At 38.9% G+C, this 22,568-nt stretch overlaps 2 protein-coding genes across 6 annotated transcripts in view; both read left to right on the plus strand.

Annotated features, from left to right (window-relative positions):
* The first annotated feature begins 2,755 nt into the window (after positions 1-2,755).
* NMNAT3 (nicotinamide nucleotide adenylyltransferase 3) lies at positions 2,756-21,506 on the plus strand. 5 transcript variants are annotated; one of them, XM_062613222.1, is made up of 6 exons: positions 2,756-2,857; positions 6,205-6,341; positions 12,812-12,995; positions 17,158-17,267; positions 19,426-19,535; positions 20,295-21,506. In XM_062613222.1, the coding sequence occupies exons 2-6, from the start codon at positions 6,233-6,235 to the stop codon at positions 20,385-20,387; spliced, it is 606 nt and encodes a 201-aa protein (XP_062469206.1). In that variant the 5' UTR covers positions 2,756-2,857; positions 6,205-6,232; the 3' UTR covers positions 20,388-21,506. The 5 variants fall into 5 exon arrangements, 4 of the variants coding, with proteins under 4 accessions (XP_062469206.1, XP_062469209.1, XP_062469208.1 ...); XR_009963709.1 differs by lacking the exon at positions 17,158-17,267; XM_062613221.1 differs by having other exon boundaries at positions 2,763-2,857; positions 19,426-21,506.
* Positions 21,325-22,568, plus strand: part of RBP1 (retinol binding protein 1) — a 32,734-nt gene continuing 31,490 nt past the window's right edge. Inside the window, exons 1-2 of the mRNA XM_062613227.1 lie at positions 21,325-21,454; positions 22,048-22,226. Coding sequence (XP_062469211.1) covers positions 21,382-21,454; positions 22,048-22,226 — 252 coding nt within the window. The 5' untranslated portion in view covers positions 21,325-21,381. The remainder of the gene's footprint in view (positions 21,455-22,047; positions 22,227-22,568) is intronic.

Here is a 22,568-nt window from a genome sequence, read left to right on the forward strand (position 1 = left end):
ACTCCATCTTTTAGTTCCACTGTTACTGGTTGAGCTGCTTTTGATTTTCCCGGGATTTCTGTTTCCCAAACTACCGGTATTACAGCCTCTTCTACCTCCTTTGGGATTTGAGCAATAGACTTTTCTGTAAGAACCAAGATCTGTCCTGCTTTTGATTCAGGGATTTGCATTATTAATTCACTATTCTGAAAAATGATCTTTGCGTCCAATTTGGCCAATAAGTCCCGTCCTAAAAGGGGAATGGAGCATTCAGGTACATACAGAAATTCATGTGTTAATTCCTTCCCTCTAAATCGCAGATCTAGGGGCTGCAAGAATGGCCGTATTTCCTCCTTCCCTGTGGCTCCCACAATTGTCATAGTTCTTTCCCCTTAACCTCCCATGTAAATCATTTAAAACTGAATAGGTAGCCCCTGTGTCTATTAAAAATTTCACTTCTTTTTCCCCCAGTTGGATTTTGGGTTTTCATAATCATTTTTATTACACGGGCTACTTTATCAGGGTTTTCTCTATATGTTCCTGCTGATTGTTTCCAGATGACTAAATCTCCAGGCAAGAAGGGTACCTTAACATACACCGGGCCCTCAGCGCCCGCCCCCTGTCTTAAAGGTACCAGCACTGCTTTAGGTACCTGGGTTTGCATTTTGCCTTCCTGATTTCCCCTCCAGCGAGTTCTGTGTGAAACCGGAGGGTGTGTGTGTGTGTGTGTGTGTGTGTGTGTGTCTACTTTCTGATCTCTTTTGCACTCACAACTACCCAGACTCTCAAGATCACTATCACTATCACCTTCTTCCCCCCCCCCCCCCCCCCCCTTTCTGTATCTAATGCTGGCAGGGCTGATGGAGCAACTGCCAAATGCAGACTTTCAATATCCCTCTGGTGTTGTAAACTATTGTCTACAGCAAGGCGCTTCATACATTTTTTCGGTAACACATCCCTTACACTGTTCATTAGCATTTACCTTTACAACCATTATTCCACAGGATTTTTGCCACTCATCATTATTTCTTAAAGCAAAGAAAAAATCTACATATGGTATCTCGTCCCATTTTCCTTCCCTTTTACAATATAGCATCAACTGCGATATAGTATTGTACTGCAAAGTCCCATTTTCAGGCCATTTCTCCTGATCCTCTAGTTCATACTGTGTCCACCATACATTACAGTAATCAATTAGTTTACTTTTCTTCATACTCTGCCCAAATCGACCCTCCTTCCAGTGGCTTAAAAGACAGCCTCATGGGGACGACTTAGGGATCGACGACATTTTACAAATACAAAGAGATCTCTGAAACAAGTTTATTTCACACCACACACACCCACACGCACACCAGTGAGTTACAATGTCTAGCTAGACAGATGCTGATCCCACAGCATGAAACCAAACAAAAAACCAGACCAGATTTGCCGAACCTGCAGAGCTTTCGCTACTGTCTAACGGACGGCGCCTAGGCTTACCCCGGGAGCTCCCTGCCCAAACAAGTGCAGCTTTCGCCGCGTCTAACAGGCAGGCTTTACCACTAGCCCAACCAAATGCAGCTTTTCACCATGTCTTACAGGCGGGCTTTACAAACCATACTTTACCAGAGATTGGCACCGTGTCCGAATCTGAAAGAAAAAAAAGCACCTTTCTTACCGTATCAGAGGTCCGTCGTGAGCAGCGGAGATCGGTCACGGTTGATGGCTCCCCAAGAATTTCTCGGTGCCGGCTGGAGCAGGATCGAGGCGCTATCTGCCTCAGCAATGCCCGCGGGTCCCATCTGGGTCGCCGAAATTTCACTCTTTTCTAACACAAATGTTAGAATTTAGCGTAGCTATGATAAGCTAATTAGCATTCAGATGGTCTAGTAGGCCTTTGAGAAGCTCAGGACACTGGGGGCACGGCACAGCACGGCACTGAGGACACGGTAGGTGTCAGAGCTATTTGATGTTCTACTTTTGGAAATACTTCAATGAGGCAAATTGATTTCATTGCAGTGATGATTTCTTGACAGTAAGCAGGAGGAACTAAAACTTAGCCATATAGGCTTACAAACTGTAATGGAGATCTTCACAAACAGAAGGAATGCTGTGCCGTGTCAGACTGTCCAGCCCACTGAGTGAGCCGTCTTATGCAATGGAGGAACAGTCAAGGTTCTGAAGATGCTGTAACTGCATGGTTTTGAATGTGTATTTCAGTTGCTGTAAGGACTTATGAAAATTAACACTTGATAGTTGCAGTGTGATTGCAGTTGTAATTAGGTACCTGATTTCATTGTAATTGTTTCAGGATCGTACCTCTCTGAATAGATGGAAATCCCCATGCGGCCAAGACATTCTTAAAGAGCAAGCAGGACATTTTGTACAACGGGCAGGGCACATACATGTTTGTATAATTTCCTTGGTTTCTTGGGTTGTACAAGATGAAGCAAGTGGAAATCTAAAATGATCATTTAATTACAATATAAAGATAGCAAGCAATGTGAGCTCTTAAGCCTAGGAGCCGTTTACTAAAACTGCCTCATTGCTGTGCAAAATCCTCAGTGTTAGTATGCAAATTCATATATTAGCCTAAGAAAGGCACATAATGCTTTTGCTTTTGATGGCTTAAAAATTTAATTGCAGATAGCCTTCTCTCTGTGAAGTATGTTACACTTAGGGGCACCTGGATGCTACTGAATTGGTGTAGGAGGGCATCTTGTTTCTAACAGTAGCTTTATATACTCATTAACCTTAGCTGCTCAGTTGGGTTTGTTGCCTCTGGCAGTAACTAACAGCAGAATTTCACAGGAAAAGGAGAAGACCTATCATGTGCTTAACAAACTGAGCAGCCTTATGCGCTGCAGAAGAATTCCTTCTTGCTTCCCAAGGTGGTCAGGTAAACTCTGAAGCACAGGAAGTCTTCTTAGCCATGTTTTTACTTTTATTTTAATTCCTTACTTTGCTAGAAGTACATGCATCTGTAGAGCCAGAGAGATGTTCGTTTCTAACTACATAACAAGTGTCAGGAGTTAGTTGCTCCTAACACAGCAGTTAGCATATAGCTCCTTTTTCAAACGGAGAGGCAAGCAGTGGGATTATGGATGTTGTTGTTTTACCTTCGGTCTTGCTGGATGTTCTGTGAATCCTGCCTTACCCTGTGGTTGCTATATATGATTATTTTGCATCTGAGCGTTCTGCAGTAGTACTTTGAGGGGGTTAATTAGTTTGCCACCTCTATAAGATTCAGATTTCAGCAATTGTTTTCTTAGTTATTTAGGTATCTACCATTTGTGTGGAAGCTGTATTTCTGTTACTAGATTTGCCTTAGGTTCTGCTAAATGTATTTTACTAATTGTAAGAAAACTGCAGAAGAGGTTGATAGAAGAAAAAACACTGAACGGCTTCTCAAGAGGAATTTCTGAAGTTTTAGTAATGGTTTATTTTGACAGACAAGTTGGTGCTTTTATTAAATCAGCAGTTTGTTTGCTTCAAAATAGCCACCTTCTGTTGGGTGCTGCATGTGACCTCCTTTTCTAGAAACCAGTATATTTTTCTTTGTGGATGACTGACTCATACATGCAAATAGAAGGGTGATTGTTGGTTACTTGGAATAGGAAGTTTATACAACTATAGTAGAAGAAAAAGCTTATTCATGTGCGATAAGGGCACAAGAAGTAGGAAAGGAGTTGAATGTAAGAGTTACAGCAATCACTAGGGATTATTGGAAAAATAATTATAAGGACCATACTGCAGCAAATTCCAGATGATGCCAGGAACTGCTGGCCTTCTCTTGACCTTGCTGAAATGCTACCAAAAGGTGCAGGGACTGGTGTTGTGTAATAGGCTGAGAGCAAACACAGCTTGCCAAGCTGCTCTTTTTTGACTTATTTTCTGCATAGTTCTGGGTAATTGTAGTATCGTTAGTTTTCTAACCAGATTAAAGTGCTGCAGAGCTCTGTGCTAAGTACTGCTGAATGTTCTATGGGCAGTTAGCCTTTTCTAGAAAATGGGGATTATTCCACCATTTTCCCAGAGAAAGAAAGGTAAGAGCATTATGCTGTGGTTTGTTTTTACATTTTTATTGTAAAAAGTTTCTGCTCCTAGAAGATTCTTGGTCTGCAATTAAATCGATTTATCATCGAGAGTTTAGCATCCACTAATCTGTGGCAATGGAATATATCTAGCAAAATGGGGACTATAGGAGAACACTTAAATGGTCTAGCAGTGATTTCTTTCTGAGTTAATCACAGATACTAATGTTTGGCTTCCTGGTTCAAGGCAAAAAGACTTCTCCATACAATGAAGATACATGAATAGAACTGTTGATATTGAAAAAAAAGAACAGTGAGTTTGGTTTCTTTTCTGATTTAAGAACCTGTAATGTATGAGTTTGTTAGTGTCTGTACAATAGTAAATCAGAGTGGAGAGTGCTGTGAAATGTGCTCCCTATAGCTGCTGTAATTGTAGACCTTAAAATTATATCAAACTTTCAAGGTAGCAAGTGTTTTTTTACCCAATACATTTCATTTCTTGTATCCGTCATAGTAAAGGAGTAAATTAAACTGAAAGCATTATAAAAGAGTCTTTATGTACTCAATATGTACTCAGATATTTGAGTACTCATATTATGAATATGTATATTCAGTACTAGATGTTCATGGTACAGGTAAGACATATGCTTTGAAGAATCTTCTCTATAAAAAGTTTTCCAACTGCCAGCATGTCACAGTAGTGACATGAAAGTATTAAAACTTGTCTCTAGATGCACTGAATGCTGTTAAATAGTACAGTCCTAGTCTTCAGAGTCATAAATCCTCTGTAAATGAATAGATAGAGTTGGCAGCTATAAAATATCAACTTGATATTGATTTAGTCACTGCTGTTAATTTTTTCTTAAGTAAGAAAATGGTGCATAGGGAAGGAGAAACAAGGACTGAGAACAGTGAAGAGGGAGCGCTTTGGTATGCTGCAGATGGAGGACAGGATTTGGCTAAACATAGCACAGAATCCTTACTGGATTCAGTCTGTTAACCCAGGAATGATGACTGAAGTTTGGGATGCATGTGTGTTCTACAGGAAGACTGTTACACGTTGGATGGATATAGCTGGAGACCAGGGGAAGGGAAGAGAAATGGTGTATGTATGGTATACAGGTGTGAGCATTGCAAAGATGTCGTATCGTATGGAGAGAGAGCAACCTTGTCTAGTGGGAGGTGTTTCTGCCAGTAGCAGGGGGTTGGAACTGGATGAGCTTTAAGTTCCCTTCCAATCCAAACTATCCAGTGATTCTATGATCAAAAAATTGAATTCACAGATACGTATGTGGGGGACAGCTGGTTTTATTATCCCAGATATATTCTGGATCACTTCTGAAGTCACTCCAAGCACAGTGACTAAAACTGCTTGCTGCCACATTGTTACTGAGATGACTGACATTTTAGCGGAATTATATAAGGGTTCTTTGTAAATGCACCTGCAAGGGTCCTAACAGCACTGCTCCCCACCCGTTCATGCCATTCATAGCTTTATAAGGTTTGTGGTCTTTTCCTCTAACAGCAGTTGTTTCTACTCCCTGCTACTCCCTGTTGTTGACCCACCATCACTTGCTCTGCCATCAACAGGGAAGCTCTGCAGGCAATTGTTGGTAGTCTGGCTAGCACATTTGCTGGCTGGCCACCAGGTAAGGAAGTCAGACCTGTAAATTTGGACATGGCATGTGGGGTTTTGTCATATGTTGCAAAGGTCTTTTTTAAGAACTTACTTTAAGAAAACTCTGCTTTTGTAGCAGGTCCGCAGGTTCCAAAATTATTAATAGGGGGTTGACAGCAAGACAGAACAAACCCTTGGTTTTTTGCCAAAAAAAGGTAAAAATTAAAAGCCATATAAGAAATCTGTCTGGTTTTAATAATAGTGACAATATGAATTTCTAGAAATACTTTCTATCCATCTCTGTATGTGGAGAAACAGAATTTGTTGATGCTTTCCCAATTCTGAGCAAGCTGATCTAGTTGAAGATGTCCTTGCTTATTGCAGGGGTTTGGACTGGATGAGCTTTGAAGGTACCTTTCAACCCAAACTGTTCAGTGATGCTAATGAATATGAGAGAACACATGTTTCTGAGGTAGTGCTTCTTGTATGCTGTGATGATAAAGAGGAATGATCTGATATGATGTTCTAGGAATACACAGCGGGCAGACTGCTCTTTGTCAAGTTTGTCTTTGTAATATTATCTTTTTTCTTTAGGGTGGAGCTTTGATGTTTTGATGTCAGAATGAAGAGCAGGATACCTCTCATTCTTCTAGCCTGTGGCTCCTTTAACCCCATCACAAACATGCATATGCGTTTATTTGAGCTGGCTAGAGATCACCTGCACCAAACAGGTCAGTAAGGTGGTGGTAGGATCACACACCCATGGTGGTTTACTGTGAGAAGGAAGAAGGATTATTAACACTTGCTATAGATAAGCTGTCACTGTGCAGCTGGCTGAATTCTAATATGCTTTAGTGATCATTCAATATGAAGGTTTCATGGCATATTCAATATAGAAAGTCTAGCATTACCTCTTCCTTTGGCTCAGTACATAAACAAGTATAATGAATATTCATGCAAAAAAAAGTGGAAGTTTTATCAGCACTTTTAGGCTCATATTCATGGAACAAGCAGAGCCTTGTGAAAGAATACACCTAGCAGCTTTGAAACTGAGAAGTGTTTGCGTTCAGATTTCATGCTTTTCTAATACATTGTGTTTTAATACGAAAAAGCGTTAGCAGTTTTGACAGCTGGATGAAACTGGAGAAAAGATGAATCCTTAATTACTCATTATCCATCTTCACTAAGAGGTACAAGTTACCTCCCCTAGCAAAAGCATTTCCTCATAAAGAAGATAAGAAAAGCTAGGTATTGGCAGGCTAAAAGGTTTTGGCAACACGGGAGAAAGGTGGGTAAAATCTTGAACCTCAGCAAGAATCAGAAGAGCTGCTGAGAAGCATTGCACTGAAAGCTTGATCAGCTGCTTAGCTGCTGAGGCTTTTAGGTTTTTTTTTTCCATTTGGCAGTAAAATATACACATATGTTTCTGGAAAGAATTGGAAGGGAATTTTAGTTTATTGGAACCTTGTAGAAGTTCCTAGGGAGGTGGTTCAGCAGGAACCTGAACAGAAGGTAACAGTAACAGGAATTTGGCTGTCAAATTGTGGGGATGTGGGGGGAGAATTTGGAACTCACTGATACTGTTGTGTGGCAAAAGCAGCAGCTACATGTTTGCCATATCCTGTGAGAATACTTAAAATGATCAGTTCTTGTTTTATATTTTCCCACCGAGGAAATTGGTTGGCCATTCTCTCATGTTTTTAGTCCTGTTTCCACTTCTGTGATTACCTAGGGAAGGAGAAGAGAAATTGGAGCTTATTTCCTGGGGAGAAGCACTAGTTGCAGACTGGGAGCTGATAGTGGGGCTGGAGGACCATGGTTATACATGTCTAAAGCTTGTTTAAAGTGAGGTGGTAGTCTGCTGTATTTGCATTGATTCCCTTCTTAGTGGAAACAGTACACTTGTGAGGTAACATACACACTGAATGCCTGACTAGAGTGAGCGAAGAATTAACTAGCATGAGGGGCGATGTTCCCTAGGCTGCCAGAATGTGACTTCTGGTGCTCCTTCAGTATTTCTGCTCAGTCACAGAAATGAGTTGTGCAGTAGCTAGAGTTGACTTGGCAATCCAGTTTTACTGTTGTGAATGACATGACTATCACTAGTGTGCATCCTGACTGACATATCCAGTAATTCTGCCTGTCAGCTTTTTGCACATCACTTCAGTTTTAAATGCTATCTAGTCTTATTTTTCATACATCCCTATTTTAAGTAGGGAGTTTTACTGAGTTTCTGATACTTTTAGCAGTACTTGAATTTCACTGTCACGTGTCAAGTAAGTCACTCTTTTTCTGTTAATATCAGTCGATAAACCTTGTCATGCTGCCTTTTAAATACAAGAGACATAGCTATGTGCGACTGAATAATGATTCTCTTTGTTTGGAATTTGTCTCTGCTTGTGTCAATTTGACTCTTTACATGTTCTCACGTAGCTAGAATTGTCTCATATTCAAATCCTGGTTTTAAAAATGTTTCTTGAAACTTGCACTGTGGCAAATGCCTTTCCAGTCTGTTCATACCTAATGCCAGATGCTTTTATTTCTCTTAGTATTTCTCATTTGACTGTAAAGTCCAAAGAAATAGTACTAGACTCAATCTATGTAAGATATTTAAAGCCTTGTTTCCGGAGTACTGCCATGGGAGGGTACGTGCTTCACCCATAGTTTCCAGATAAGACCAAGGCATAGAGGGCAAGGGAGGGAGGTATGAAAGACAAGATGGTTCTATCTGTGATGAGACAGATGCAAGGGGGAGGTGAAGGACAATGAGTTACTATCTTATGAAAACTTGGGGAAAATGTGACAGTCAGTGGGTTGTGTCAGATGCAGCACTGGGCTGCAGAGATGAGAAGTCCAAGGAGAAATTAGTCACTAACCAGCCTTGGGAATCTGGAAGTTTATGGTGTTCAAGGGGTGTAGCTGAATAAAAGACTGGTATTTTCAGGAAAGGGATAGGAACAGACTGGAACAGCAGCAAGTCAGTATATATAGTGACTTCACTTTGTTTTTCCTACAACAGTTCTTATAACTGGAATTGAAAACAAAAAAAAAACCCACTTTGATCCTACTGTTTTGATAGCGTGTATAGCAATATAGATACATGACTGCATTTAACGTGAAATCCTAGTCATCTGTTTTGTAGCCTCTCTGAAGAGAATCACTGCTTCACAGTCATGTTACATGAGAAAAACCAGCTTGGATGAGAGCATTTCACAATAAGGTGTCCTGTTAGTAGAGCTGCAATACTTTTATTCACATTGTTACTCTGAAAATTGTGGTTCTATCCTTCCATTCTGGAGGATATAACTCATTTTTATAGCTGTCAGGGTACTGCGTTTCCTTCTTCTTGTCCAAATCCAGTGACCTCAGTAGAAGTGAGCTGTTTTTTAAGGTCTTGGTGCAAAATGTTCATTATAGATGTGATGTGTGGAGATGATTCAGCATTTGTTAGAGGACTGTTCATGCTCAGTTACTTAGCTGTTGGAGGAGTTCCTGAAGTTGCAATGTATTTGAGTGGCTGCCTGACTACAGAGATAAATCTGCATCTTCAGGCCCTGTAGTTCATTCAGCCAGGTGGATATGATTGATGTTTGTCCAGATACTCATGTGGCATCTGTCACTACAGTTTTTGCACACCTCATCTAATTGAGTGAATGCATCTTTCAAACGCTCTGAAGTGGTGAAGGCAAAGTTATCCATCCTATGCAGAGCTATCCTAGAAGTTTGTCCATTACTGCTCTGATGTATTGGTTGTTTATGTTGAATTTCAACGCAGTGATTGCTGAATTTTTTACCTCTTTGGTTTTCCTTCTGTTGAATTCCCTTCACAGAAGGTGACTGAACATGAAGTAAAAAAAGCTTTGTCTATTGTCTTTCCCTTTTTCATGGTTGGCAATCTCAAGAGGATGGTGTCCTCTTGATAGGTAATCTAAAAAAAGATGTTAGATATCCCTCCCTCCACCCCAGCTAATTATAGCCTGTAAATAAAATAAACATTTTGGTTTAAATGAAACCACGACGAGTCTTTGTATTTGTTTTCCTACCATTAGTAGGCTAAGTTCTGGGAGGATAACTTGATTTTGTTGTGGTTTCAAGGGAAGCTGTTACTGTTACTTCAATACAGGATTTTATCATGTATTTTTAATGTATGTACATAGATGGCAGATGAAAGAAATTAATCCAGTTAACCCCGTTCGTAAAAGCAAGCGTGTCAGTTCTTGTTTCAGTGAAGAAATGAAATCTTACGTTAATGTAAACTCTTGTTGCATCTTAGATGGTCGAACAGGAGTTTGATCCATTTTGCAGGGAGTCACATGGGAAAGACAAGGGGTAATTGGTGCAAGTTAATCCTGGAGAGATTCCAATTGGACAAAAGAGGAAAATTTTTCCCAGTGAGAGCAATCAGCCATTGGAATAATCTCTGCAGGGAAGAAGTGATGGATTCTCAGCACTGGATGCTGTTAAGATTCAGCTGAACAGGGTGGTGGGACACCTAGCATAGGTCATCCATTGTCTAGAATGGTTGGACCAGGTGACCGTTGAGGTCACTTCCCACCTGGTATTCTATGATTGTATTATAAATGTTTTCCTTCTGACAGCAAGTTGTACATCAGTTTATGTTTTGAAATAAGTACCACTTTGCTCACGAAGGAGGACTGACTCCTCTGCAGTCCAAGTGATTTTTGTTATTTATGTATTTCATGTTCCGCAATTGTTCCCATTAATGTGCAAATATATGCAAGTTAGTTTCTTGTCCAGTGCTGGAAAGGAAATTAAGTCAGTCTTCAGGAAAAAAAAACAGGAATTTTTTGGCACATGCTTGCAGAATTTGAGTATACTGGTGAGAAACCTAAGATAGGTGGGTTAAAAACACATCGTCATCAAGGTGTGTGCGGTTTGCAGGAGGCTTTTTGGTGTTTTATTCTCAGTGGGGATTTTTTTGGTGTGTGTTTCTGTTGGTAGGGTTTTGGTGTTTAGCCTTTAGGGTGGTTTGGGTTTTGGTTTTTTTGTTGGTGTGGGGTTGGGTTTTTTTGTATGTGTGTGTTTGGTTTTGGTTTTGTGTTTGGTTGGGGGAAGAGGGGGTGTTTGGGGGTTTTTGTTGTGGTGGTATAGGGTTTTTTGGTGTTTGGATGTGGTTTTGGGTGCAGCAGTTGGCTTTTTGATTGGTTTTGCCTTTTTTCCCTATATGGTTTTTAAGCAAATGTTGGTATCTGCAGGAAGGGAGAATTCACATATTTGAGTTGGTCACATTTGAATAGGTGAACTTTTAAATAACTGGAGAGGACACAAGTTATTTAGAGACAGTAATAAGGTATTTTCCTATGTTTTGAGTACTAAAGCTTGTATTTTTAGGTGGAAGGCTCATGTGTGTATCATGTTAGTATAGTGCTGGGTTACTTAGTTGTGAATCATCTCAACCACTTACTGTATTTTCTCTTGGTAGCATAAGTGTTAGCAACCTTGATTTTTCTGTTCCAGTTGGCTTCATTTCTGCTTTGGAACAAGCTGTGATATGGCATGCGAAGCTCTTACCTCATCCAGCTGATGTAGTTCTGGGCCTGACTAGAGACTGAAATTTTTACAGTTAACAAGGATACGGCAGAGTTGCAATCATTCTTGGCTAGCATGATCTCACACCATTTTCATTTTTACATTTAATATATTAATGTAAGTATAAGGAAACAATTTATATCTGTAGAAACTAAAAAGAAAGGAATTTAAATGTGGAAAATAAAATTTTTGTGTAAGTAAAAACATTTAATAAGAGTAATCCCCAAACTATAATTTATTTCCCTTTAAATGAGGTTATAGTATTGTATGTTATCAATGTACCAAGGGAATAATTGTTGTTCATAAGTCAAATGAAATTATTTCCAATTTCAGGTCAACAGATGGACTTAATTATATGCACATCTTTGCATGGGTCTGGAAAATTTTAGCACGCTCGATTGCCCATTTTGCCTATAATGAGAATGTTTAAAACAGAGGGTAACTTGGACTCAACATTTCAACAGGGGACGGGCCTGTGAATCTCACTGACTCTCAATGCTATGTTTTTAAGACCAACTCACTTAAATTCTTCTTAAAATTTTACCCTATTACATCAAAATAAATGTGATGTCACTAATTTTTCATTATGGAATATTAAATTCTCATATGCTAGTATCAGAAATTAGGAGTGCAGGGGTATCATTTGCATTACAAAGCAATAGAAGGAACTTGCTGTATTTAAGAAACAATTTGATCTGAAAAAAGGAAGATGATTTCACTCCCCTTCAGTATTATACATATAGTTATTTAAATAGTATATGTTACTTTACAATAATTTTGTTTCATTTCTGTTTATGTGAAACACCCTTCCTGTCCTCTCTGTTTCTTGAGGGACGTGGCTCATATCAGTGCTTTATTTCCCTGTGGATTTATTTAAATAAGAGCAATATTTTGTTTGCTGATTTGAGGCCAGAGCTGCAAAGTCTAACAAAAAGAGCTTGTTGTGTTAATGATTACATTGTGTTACAAGAGTAGAATAATATGGGCATATTTTCAAATTTAATTAATGTGATCAGCCACATAGAAAGGGTCTTTAATGGCTGCTAAGCTGATGTTTGGACCATAGTGCTGTAAGTCTTATTTTAGACTCCATTAGCCTCATCTTTGTTCTTCTGATTTGTCTGAATCACATTAATCACAGCTGCAGCAATATGCTGTAATTCTTGCTTTAACACAATGAAAAGACTGTGATTTTGATAAATAGCAAGCATCAGATCCTGAAGAACAAAGCGATGGTCATTTAAGTCATCAATTGCTCTGGCTTTAGAAAAACTGAACTTACTGGAATATAAAACTTAATTAGATCCAGCGATTTTGATAGTTTGCATCATAAATTATAAACTTCTCTAATTGCTTGAAAATTGTATGTTCATCCAGATTTCCTTTTGAGTCATCTAATAGGATAAACATATTGATAGTAATTGCGAGCAGTTCACAGAGGGACAAGAAGGTTGCTTTTTAATGTAAATTGCTGTTTCTGTATGGAAAATAATGCCTAGATAAGTTTTCATAGCCTCTTATTAATTTGAAGTTAACCATGCTTTGAGGAGGTTGGACTAGATGTGCTGTCAAGGTCCTCTCCACCCTAAATTTTCAAGATCTTTGAAGATGACTTATTTTTATTTTATTCTCTATGTCCTTTCTTCAAAAGGAGGGTATCAGGTGATTGAAGGCATAATATCTCCTGTTAATGATGGCTATGGAAAGAAAGGCTTGGTTTCAGCAAGGCACCGGGTAGCAATGGCTAAACTAGCCCTGGCGACATCTGACTGGATTCGAGTTGATCCATGGGAGAGTGAGCAGAAGACATGGATAGAGACAGTAAAAGTATTAAGGTAATTACATTGTTTTTCCCTTTCTTTATGAAGTTACTGATTGCCAAAAATCTGTCAGGCTACAAGGTTAATGCACAGATCTCGCTCCTAATAGCAAAACCCAAGCAAAGCAGAATATGTCTGTTTATGGCATCATCTGCTATGAGAATATTATATGCAATGAAAATTCACATAGCTTTGCTTCAAAAAGGCTGTGTCATCAGCATTTCCTATCTCTGCTTTCCTAGTGCAAAGCCAAAAGGCTTTCTCCAGACCTATGCAAGACCCCAGTACTGTACTTGTGCCATTTCAGTAGTTAGATGCAAGTGGGAAGTCTCTGCCAAGAAAAGGTCTTGCAGAATTATAGTTATTGAAAGAATTCTGCAGATAAGGTTTTGGCTCTTATTTCTCTTGTTTTTAAATCTCTGAGCAGGTAATACAGAGATCTTAATCAGATGGTAAGAGAGTTTGCAACCTATTCTTCAGGAGCATCCCCATTCCAGATAAGCTGCGTTAGCATAATTATGCCTGCAGGCTTATCCATTCACACATCCTTGAGAAGTTTTCATATTAAGTCTAATGGAAAGTCAAACCCAAGCACATAACTGCTGCTGCTTTCTTCAAAATCACTGAATTTGATGTGGTTTTGTGAAAAAGGAGAAAAAAAAACCCATGATTTGTCCAAAACCTGTTAACTTGATGCAAGGACCTTGAAACATGCCTTTTGCCTGTATGGTTAGTCTTGGTAGTAAATGCATTATGGGGCAAGGTATGAGAACAGAAACTTCTTGTGCTAACCACTTTTTGGAAATGTAGATGCTACAGAAGTCAACAGATGCTGTTAAAGTGAAAGATTTCAAGAAGGCAAGTGTGCTATAAGGACTGTCAATGATCCTTCATTTCTATCCACATTTTCTAGGTTACTTACTAACTGGAAACAGTTGCTTGGATAGCTTTAAGGCTCTATAATGTGCCTTCCAGTAACAGCCCAGAAAGTTCTTATGACTCCCTGTGAAGGCAATTCAAAGCCAGACCTTTAACTTTACAAAATCATACATAAGAATACCCTATGTACTTACAAAACAACTAGTGGAGCCTTTTACTTCTGCTCTTACTTGCCTCACTGTGCGAACGTAGACATCCAGTTGCTTCTTTTGCCCCTTCCCTCCAGCCAGCTGAATAGGATCAAGGCAGGAGGAAGACTAGGCGACGCTAATTGCTTCTGTTCTTTTCTCTTATCACAATTGTGTATTCCAGGGTGAGAAATCACCAAAAGGTCTGTCCTGCAGCATTGATTGGGTGTGGGGTTTTGTCCCTAAATTTCAGTTTTGTAAAACTATATTCCTCTGAAGAAGCAGCCACAAATCTTACAGATAAGGTGATCCTACTTACTTATAAAGCCTTCGATTTTGCACAGCTCCAATTGAAGCAAATGCTACTTGCAAGTTCAAGTTTGTACCTTGTAAATCCACTTCAGCATCCTTTAGGGTAAGAGGTAAATAAAAACCTGTTTATCAATTTCTGCTCAGGGAAGGTAGTATCAAAGTGGTATGAACAGCCAAACTTCCTGTCTGCCTAGGAATTGAACCTCTAGTTTTAGAAATAAATTAAATAGATGTTTGTTAGGGAGAGATGAGCTTTATTAATATTATGTTGAACCCTGTCCCTTGAATTGGGTAAGCAGCATCCTGATGAAAGAGCACACGTAGGTATTTTGGTTTTACAATGTATTTTAACCATCACATATGAGTATTAAAAAATGAGGTGGCTTTAGGGGTAGACCCTGTTTAGACCAAGTCTAAACAGGCAGTGGTTTATTGTAGAGTTGAGCTTCTTCACAAGTGTTGAATGTTAATCTGTAGATTATTCCCTGGTCCAAGAATGAAGAGCCAATTGCTGCCTTCACTATAGACTTCCTCAGGTAGCAAACTGTAGTACCCATAGACAGATTTTGCTATTGCAAGGCAAAGGCAAAAACCATTATTGTACCTGATGTCTCTTCCTATCAGTATTTTGAATTGTACACTTAACTGCGGTAGAACATTGTGTCCCGAGACACATAAATGGCCTTTTTGTACAGTGCTTCTTTTCCCTTAGTGTGATGAAAATGTCATATTTAATCAAGCTCAGTGTATTTTGTAGAGGCTCCTAAATAGCTATGGCATGTTAAACAGCAAAGCTCATACCCCACTTGTGGTGGTGCTATTAGTTGCCTGTTACATTGCATGAGTATGGAAATTTTGGACACTATCCCAAGGCTTTTTTTAGAGAGGAAGAGGGAACACGATAGTACTATTTCCCCTGCTGTTTGTGAATATTCTTCCTAGACAAGAAAACAGTATTATCAGTAACCAAAGAACTACATTCATTCCTCTTGTAATATAGATTTGATTGTGGTTCAGACAGACTGTGCATTAATTTAGAATTGACAAAGATCTCTCTTACCCAACTATGGGTGAATTGTCCTTGTGATTTAATTACACAGTTACTCAAAGCTTCACACATGTTTCAGAAAGTGTCTAATAAACTGACAGATTGGTTTGTCCTTCTTGATGTGTCTTTAACAGAACCCTCACTGCCCCAACACTTGAAGTGCTCCCTGCTGAACAGACCTTCTGACAGTTAAGATTTTGCAGGCTTTGTAACGTAAGTCCTGCAGTGAGCCCTTTGCCAAGAGTTGTTATTTTTGAATCATGGACCAAGAATGTCAGTCCATGATGCAAAGTTAGTGTGCTTGGCTATACATAGCATCAGCCTGTTTACAGCAAGGCAGGATTCAAAATAGAAATATAGGAAAGCACAGGCCAAGCTACTGCTACCTACTTTCTACTCCCTTATATCCCTCACCTCATGTCTATTCAGTTTCTTTAGCCACTGCCTGAGCATCAAGTATTGTCAGACATTGTTCTGCAGCCTGTCTAGGTGTAGGTTCTTGACACTTGGGCAACTTGTTCCTGTGGCTTAAAGTATTTGCATGATTTGAAGCCTGTACATTTAAATCACTGAACTATAAATTCATTTCTTACGCCAGACATTCACAGGGTTATCTATGGCTTTGTACACATACTGAATTTGAACTGTACCTTGTAACTCATGATCTTTGCTTAGATACAGTTATATAAGGCCTATTGGTCACTTTGGCTGTACATTTAACAGACAGAGATGTGACCTGGCTTGAGTTTATGCCTGCCTGTTCTGTTTAACCATGAACATGATTCCTGAAATGATTTTGGCTCATGTCAGTATGAGCAATGCCTAAGTGTGGTTCAGGATGGTGCAAGTTACAGAGTATTCTAGTCAAGCAAGCCCATGCTGATTTGAAAGGAAGGGACTTAGGTGTTTACATCTTGCTCTCATGTTCAAAGAAGGGGCCAGTACCGAAAAGTGATAGTACCAGTACTGCAGTGGGCCACCAGTGATCAGGAGCAGCAAAAGAATAAAGTAATAGAAACCTGGAAAAACTGACAAAAGGATCCTTGCCTGCTTTCACAGATCTCAACTCGATAAAATTAGAAGCACAACAGATGTCAGAAATCTTAAGAGAATTGTCTGTTTTGAATTTCTCGGAATTGTGATTCTTTTAATTAGAGGCCAGATTGGACAGGGCTTGGGGAAACCTGGTCTAGTGGAAGGTGTCCCTGCCTGTGGCAGGGGGTTGGAACTGGATGAGCCTTAAGGTCCCTTCCAACCCAAACCAGTCTGGGTTTCTATGAAAGGGAAAACCACAAGGTGAAAACTTGGGGAATGCATTTTGTGGAGAAGAGGATGAGAGAAAACAAGAATGTCTCCTGAAAACTGAGCACACATTGTGGAAACATCTCCATAAGAGGTTGTATTTAATCCAGAAATTAAATCTAGTGAATGAAGTGTGATTTAATCTTATTCCAAGCAAAAAACTCCACAATGTTTCAAATGCAATGTTATAGTAAAATTGCCATAATGGCAGAATTTCAAAAAGGCATTTGAAAACTCGAATGCCATTACAGAGATTGCTTGTGAATTCTGCAAAATGTGAACTGCATGGCTACTGATCTCATGGCAGAAGGAATATGCTAAATTCTTACCAAAATGTATTCAAAGTGCATGAAAGCAGACTGTGTTCTTGAATCTGAAAGTGCCAGGTAATCGCTTTGTGCACGTCTGAGAGGATTGCCTCACACAGAAGCCTTTATTTTAAATGCAGGCACCATTACAACGAATCACTCAGATTGCTCCAGTCTAAGAAGGAATTCATGAAAAACAAGTGGCCCATAGAAAGAGCTACAGAAGATTCCCTTTCTTACCAGCACTCAGGTTGGTTCATAACTGTAAACATGATTCTTGGTTTAGCATAAAAAATCACACAGCTGTACCAGATTAGACTAATTGATGAAGAACTTGAACATAGTAGCTGGTAAATTTTGAGGGTTGGAGCTGCCTGCCAAAAACAAGCCATGGCAAATGCCAGCATGACTTGCAGTTATTCCCACATAGATGGGAGATTTGTTTTGGAATTGTATTAATTCTTGGTTTTATAAGCATCTCTTTGGCTGTGTCAGCAATGAGTGTTGTGGCCCTGATAGTTTTGTAAAGCACAGGATATATGAATAAGAAATATCAGAAAGTATAGGGATTACTTAGAATTGTAATTTAGTGTAAAACAATGGATGAAGTAGATGAATATCACACCGGTGCTGCTGATGCACTGATGTTCATTGCATTTCTGGACAGAATAGCTTTTGTTGACATTAGAAGTATGGCAGGTTCTGGAAACACTGTACTGTCAGGTTTGGATTTCCTGTTTTAGCCTTATGACTTGGTAGGATGCTGCTAGATTTTTGATACATTACACTGTGTAGTATTGCAGCACTCCTTGAACATGAATAATGCATTTAATTTGTTCGTGGTTATAAAAAAGTTTCCAAATGATGAGCTGTATCTTTATAGATGGTAGAGGAAAACAAGGTTCAAGGCATTTGGGCTGCAGTAGAATCTTGTGTCTGATGGGGTTAAAGATTGTGAGCAAGTCAGATTCTTCCACATTGCAGCATCATGATTGCTGGTATCTTGTTTTTACTTACTTTTTCTGTCTTCACTGCTTTTACCAACTGGGCAGTGATACGGATTTGGCTATACTAAACACGTATGTGGCCCACCAAGAGGAGCAGAATGGTTTCTTCCCACTTCCTTTGTTCACTAGCATGACATGGAGAATGATCAAGAACTACTGAGAACTCCAGAGCAGAACAAAGTTCCTCCCCTTTTTCTCCTTTCTCCTCCTCTGTTTTCACAGTGAGAACAGCCAGCCATTGGAATAATCTCCCCAGCACTGGGCACTTTTAAGGCTCAGCTGGACAGACTGCTGGGACATCTTGTCTAGGTTATGCTTTGCCAAGAAAGGTTCCTTCCAACCTGGTATTTTATGGTGCAAAATTAGAAGTTGGTTAGCACAGACTTTCAAAGGCAGGCAACTGCTCCCTAATTCCTCCTCCCCAAAAAAAAACCTGCCAACAGTGAAATCTGTAGAATTGGGGTTTTCTTGTATAAAGGCTAACTCACTTAAGTGACACTTTCACAAAGATCAGCTTGATGGCTGAATTTAGCATTGGCAGGCTTCCATAATATACTATTTGTCTACGAAATATCTCCCTACTAAACTGTAAGACTTCTGTGCTGTGAGATACTGAACCTCATGATTTTGTTCCGCATGAAGTAATCAGGTCACTTTAATATATATTACAAATAAAAAGATTCATTGAGGACAGGTATAGACAAATTATTGCAGTTGTTACACATTTAGAATAGCTTATTAGTGCTGGTTACTCAGGATGAAGATGAGAATAACAAGACTACAAAATCCTTTCTCTGTTTTTCAGTGTCCAAGAATTTGCCATCCCTCCTTGATTTTGGGGTTTTATATCATCATCTATAGTGGAAACTGCAGTCCTCATTTAGCAAAATGCCTTTGAAGGGCCAAAGACTCATTTTTCTCATTGGCATGTGAGATGTGGGGATATATGGAGATGTATCTATAAAATTGACAGCCTTTTTGTAACAGCCTATAATCTGTTAATTTAGCTTCTAGTACCGTAGAACTGTAATCCACGTACATTCAGGGAAAACCCATCAACACTATAAAAGCTCTGGCATCAGATTAGCTCTAATACAGTGTGGGACAGAGTACTGTTTTGTTATGGAGGTTGCTCTTAGTTAAAAAACAAACTGCGACATAAACCCCAGGTAAGACTGAAACCCCAGGGGACTGAAAACAGAGTTATGATAAAGTATGTGATAAAGTAATTGTGACAAGACACATAAAATCCAATCTGAATTTTTCTTGCAACCTTTTGGAAGTAAACTGGAGTAAAGGTAAATGATTAAAGAAAAAAGAGTGATGAATTGAAACCAATTTTAAGTATAGCCTTCCTCAAAAACCAAGCAACTATAGAAATCTCTCTTTTTCTCTTTCCAGTCCTACCAGAATTAAAGCTGCTCTGTGGGGCTGATTTTCTACAGACATTTAAGACACCCAATCTCTGGAAGGAAGAGCACATCACTGAAGTAGTGGAAAAGTTTGGTTTGGTCTGTGTTAGTCGTGCTGGCTCTGATCCTGCTCAGCATATCAAAGAATCAGAACTTTTATCTAAATTTCAGCACAATATTGTTCTGGTGAAAGAATGGATTCAGAATGAAATCAGTGCAACACAGATACGCTATGCCTTGCGCAGAGGGTTAAGTGTCAAGTATCTCATTCCTGATTCTGTTATAGCCTACATTGCACACCATAATATCTACACAGAAGAGAGTGAGCGGAAGAATGAAGGTGACTTGCTTGAGCCTTTGAAGCTGCATAGCACACCAGTAAACCCACTCAATGACTGATGTCTGTAGTGGGTCAAGTGGACAAACTTAGAGTTTTTTCCTATAAAGTTCTTGAGGAAGCTTGGTTCTTGTTAATGAGGAGAAAATAAGTCAGTCCAAAACCTCCTGAATTTGTTTGGTGTTTTAAATTCATAGATTTGTTTGTGGTAGTGAGCAGGAAATTGGGATGCTCAGCTCCATAGCTTAAAATACATAAAAACCAGCTTCCTTGTGAAAACAAAAGAAGTAAGATCTGAACAATAAATATTAATCTCCAGCAATATGTAAGGGCCAAACATAGTACTTTCCTGAACTGTACTTCTGTAATCCTACAGAGAGCTTTAGGATAAAGATGCTGTTCTGAAGCAGCAAAATACATGAACTGTAACTTATCTTTGTGTATATATATATATATTTAAATATATATTACTGTTAAACTTTGACTTTTTAGGACCCTGAATAATTTTTGTGTTTTGACAGCTTAGACAAGAGGTGGGAATAAATCTTCGATGTCTGCACTTTAAAATGCATGCGCCACTCATGTCACTTTTAAGCCTCCAGATTTACAAATGACAGACACTCCTCATCCCCCGATTTCGAGTGGGTTTCTTTGCTTCTCTTATCCAGAGTCTTCTATAAGAGTAATTGCCAAAGCCCTGGATTGAATGACATATCCAAGAGGATCTTCATCTCTACTATTTGAAAATACACTGTGGGAAACAGATGAAAATAGCTAAAAGGCTATCAGTATTCGAGCCCTAACATTAGCCAGAAAAATCCTTATGTTGATTGCTTGTTCTGCTTATTCACTCCATCTCATTTTTTGACAGAAGACCCCTTCAAAGAATATAGAATCTCTATAAAGTGCTACTTCTGTGTTTCAGTGTTGCTTAAATTAACTGAAAGCATGCGTTCAGTAGTGATGTAGCATTTACAATGTACAGAATTAACCACTCCTCCTTAGTTTCCACCTAAGTGGCCCTTTTTGAGCCCTTGGATGGCCGAACAGCTTCCACTGATAGAATTTCTCTAGAATTAAAGAGCTTTTGAACAAGTTAAACTAATGCCAGACACAAACTGCTTTCACTGAAAGAGTCTGTGTGATTGTTTTCTGAAAAGAAGGTGGCATAGGGTAGCTGGAGCATATTCAAGGGAGAAGGAATTCGTGAAAACCACATAAGATAAGCACTTGTATAGCTTTGGCTAATATCCTAAGCTAAAGCTATTTACCAGGGTTTTTTTCCAAGTGGAAGAATGAAGAGCAATATGGTTAAAGTGGTCATCCAGATAATCAGTACCCTTACAGAAGTTGAATGGAAGGTGAATGTTTCATTCTGTTTAAATCAAGCCATCCTGCTGTTGTTGGAAATCTCGGCAGTCAAGCTTTGTGGAAGGATTTAAAAGCAACATTTCCAACAATAATCGGATTATAAGAACTTGCATAGCTACATAGGCTAAGAAAGAGATAAAGGAAACCAGAGTTCAAGCTCGCCACAAAGAAAGGCAGTGAGCTGTGTGGTGCAGAATCAACACACTGTGTTTGATTTTGACAGTCACCTAAGCAGGGATGCCTGCGGATTTCAATGGTTACTGGAAAATGATCAGCAATGACAATTTTGAGGAGTATCTGAAAGCCCTGGGTAAGGTTCCGTTTATATTTAATAATCAATAAATGTAGCCCATCTTGGTCTTTATGTGAATCTGTTTTTTTCTTGTACAGTCATAAACATTTGAGAAGTATTTTTCAGGAATGCACTTTAAGAATTGCCTTATGCAAAGTTGTTTTGTCTTAAGCAGCCTCTACTTTTTTCCATCTTGAAGCTTACGTTAACAGAGATTAAACATCAGATCTTGAAGAGGTAAGTGGCAGACTTCAAACTTTAAAAACAATCATAAATTGAAAAAGAGTAAATGTTTTTTATGTGACAGTGATGTACTTACTGCAGTTTTGTGTTTGCATTGGATGTAAAGTGCTAGTATTTCTATAGAAATATTGAAGGCCTTATTGACTGTCAAATACAAATGGTGGGTTTTAGGATTCCACATAATCAGCAAATCAAAACATTAACTTATTTAAGTTAAAACCATAAGGTTGTGGCTTTTTCCTGATGAGAAACCTGGCCTGAAAGATCTGGATATTTACTTATCATTCCCATTTGAATTGTCCCAAGAGCTACAAGTTTCATTTTGTGGTAGACTTTTCTGGATTAAAATAACTCTTTTTCTTTTTCAGATGTAAATGTTGCTGTAAGAAAAATAGCAAACTTGCTTAAACCTGACAAAGAAATCATTCAGAATGGGGATCATATGATCATTAAAACGCTAAGCACTTTTAGAAACTACATCATGGAATTTGATGTAGGAAAGGAGTTTGAGGAGGATTTAGCTGGGGTGGATGATCGCAAATGCATGGTAAGAATTAGAACACAAACAACAGACCAAAAAAAGGGAATATTAATGATCTGAGGCCTTTTGTAGATGACATCTGTAAACCATTTTGTGTGGCTACTCCTAAAATGAGTTCTGTACTTCTCAATTTGCTGGAACACAGTTATTAGCATGCCTTTACATGAAAGGAATGCTAATTTTAACCAGGAGCACAAACCAATTTTATCAATGAATGAATACTATCTCCAGTGAAATGCTACAGGATTATACTGGGATGTTTCTCCGTCAAGAAGACATTTAAGTTAGACTTTCAGAATCTTTTCAATGAGTAATGCTTTACAGTAAAGAAATCTGCTGATTGCAGGG

Source organism: Pezoporus occidentalis, unplaced genomic scaffold (assembly GCF_034315485.1).
Source record: "Pezoporus occidentalis ecotype Australia unplaced genomic scaffold, CSIRO_AGI_Poc_V1 ctg164, whole genome shotgun sequence".
Classification (NCBI taxonomy): Eukaryota; Metazoa; Chordata; class Aves; order Psittaciformes; family Psittacidae; genus Pezoporus; species Pezoporus occidentalis.

Excerpts from the sequence above, each read along its gene's own strand:
- NMNAT3 (XM_062613221.1), top strand. The coding sequence starts at position 6,233 with ATGAAGAGCAGGATACCTCTCATTCTTCTAGCCTGTGGCTCCTTTAAC. Across the intron at positions 12,996-17,157 it reads GAGACAGTAAAAGTATTAAG|GCACCATTACAACGAATCAC; the intron begins GTAATTACATTG and ends TTTTAAATGCAG. Across the intron at positions 17,268-19,425 it reads CCTTTCTTACCAGCACTCAG|TCCTACCAGAATTAAAGCTG; the intron begins GTTGGTTCATAA and ends TTCTCTTTCCAG.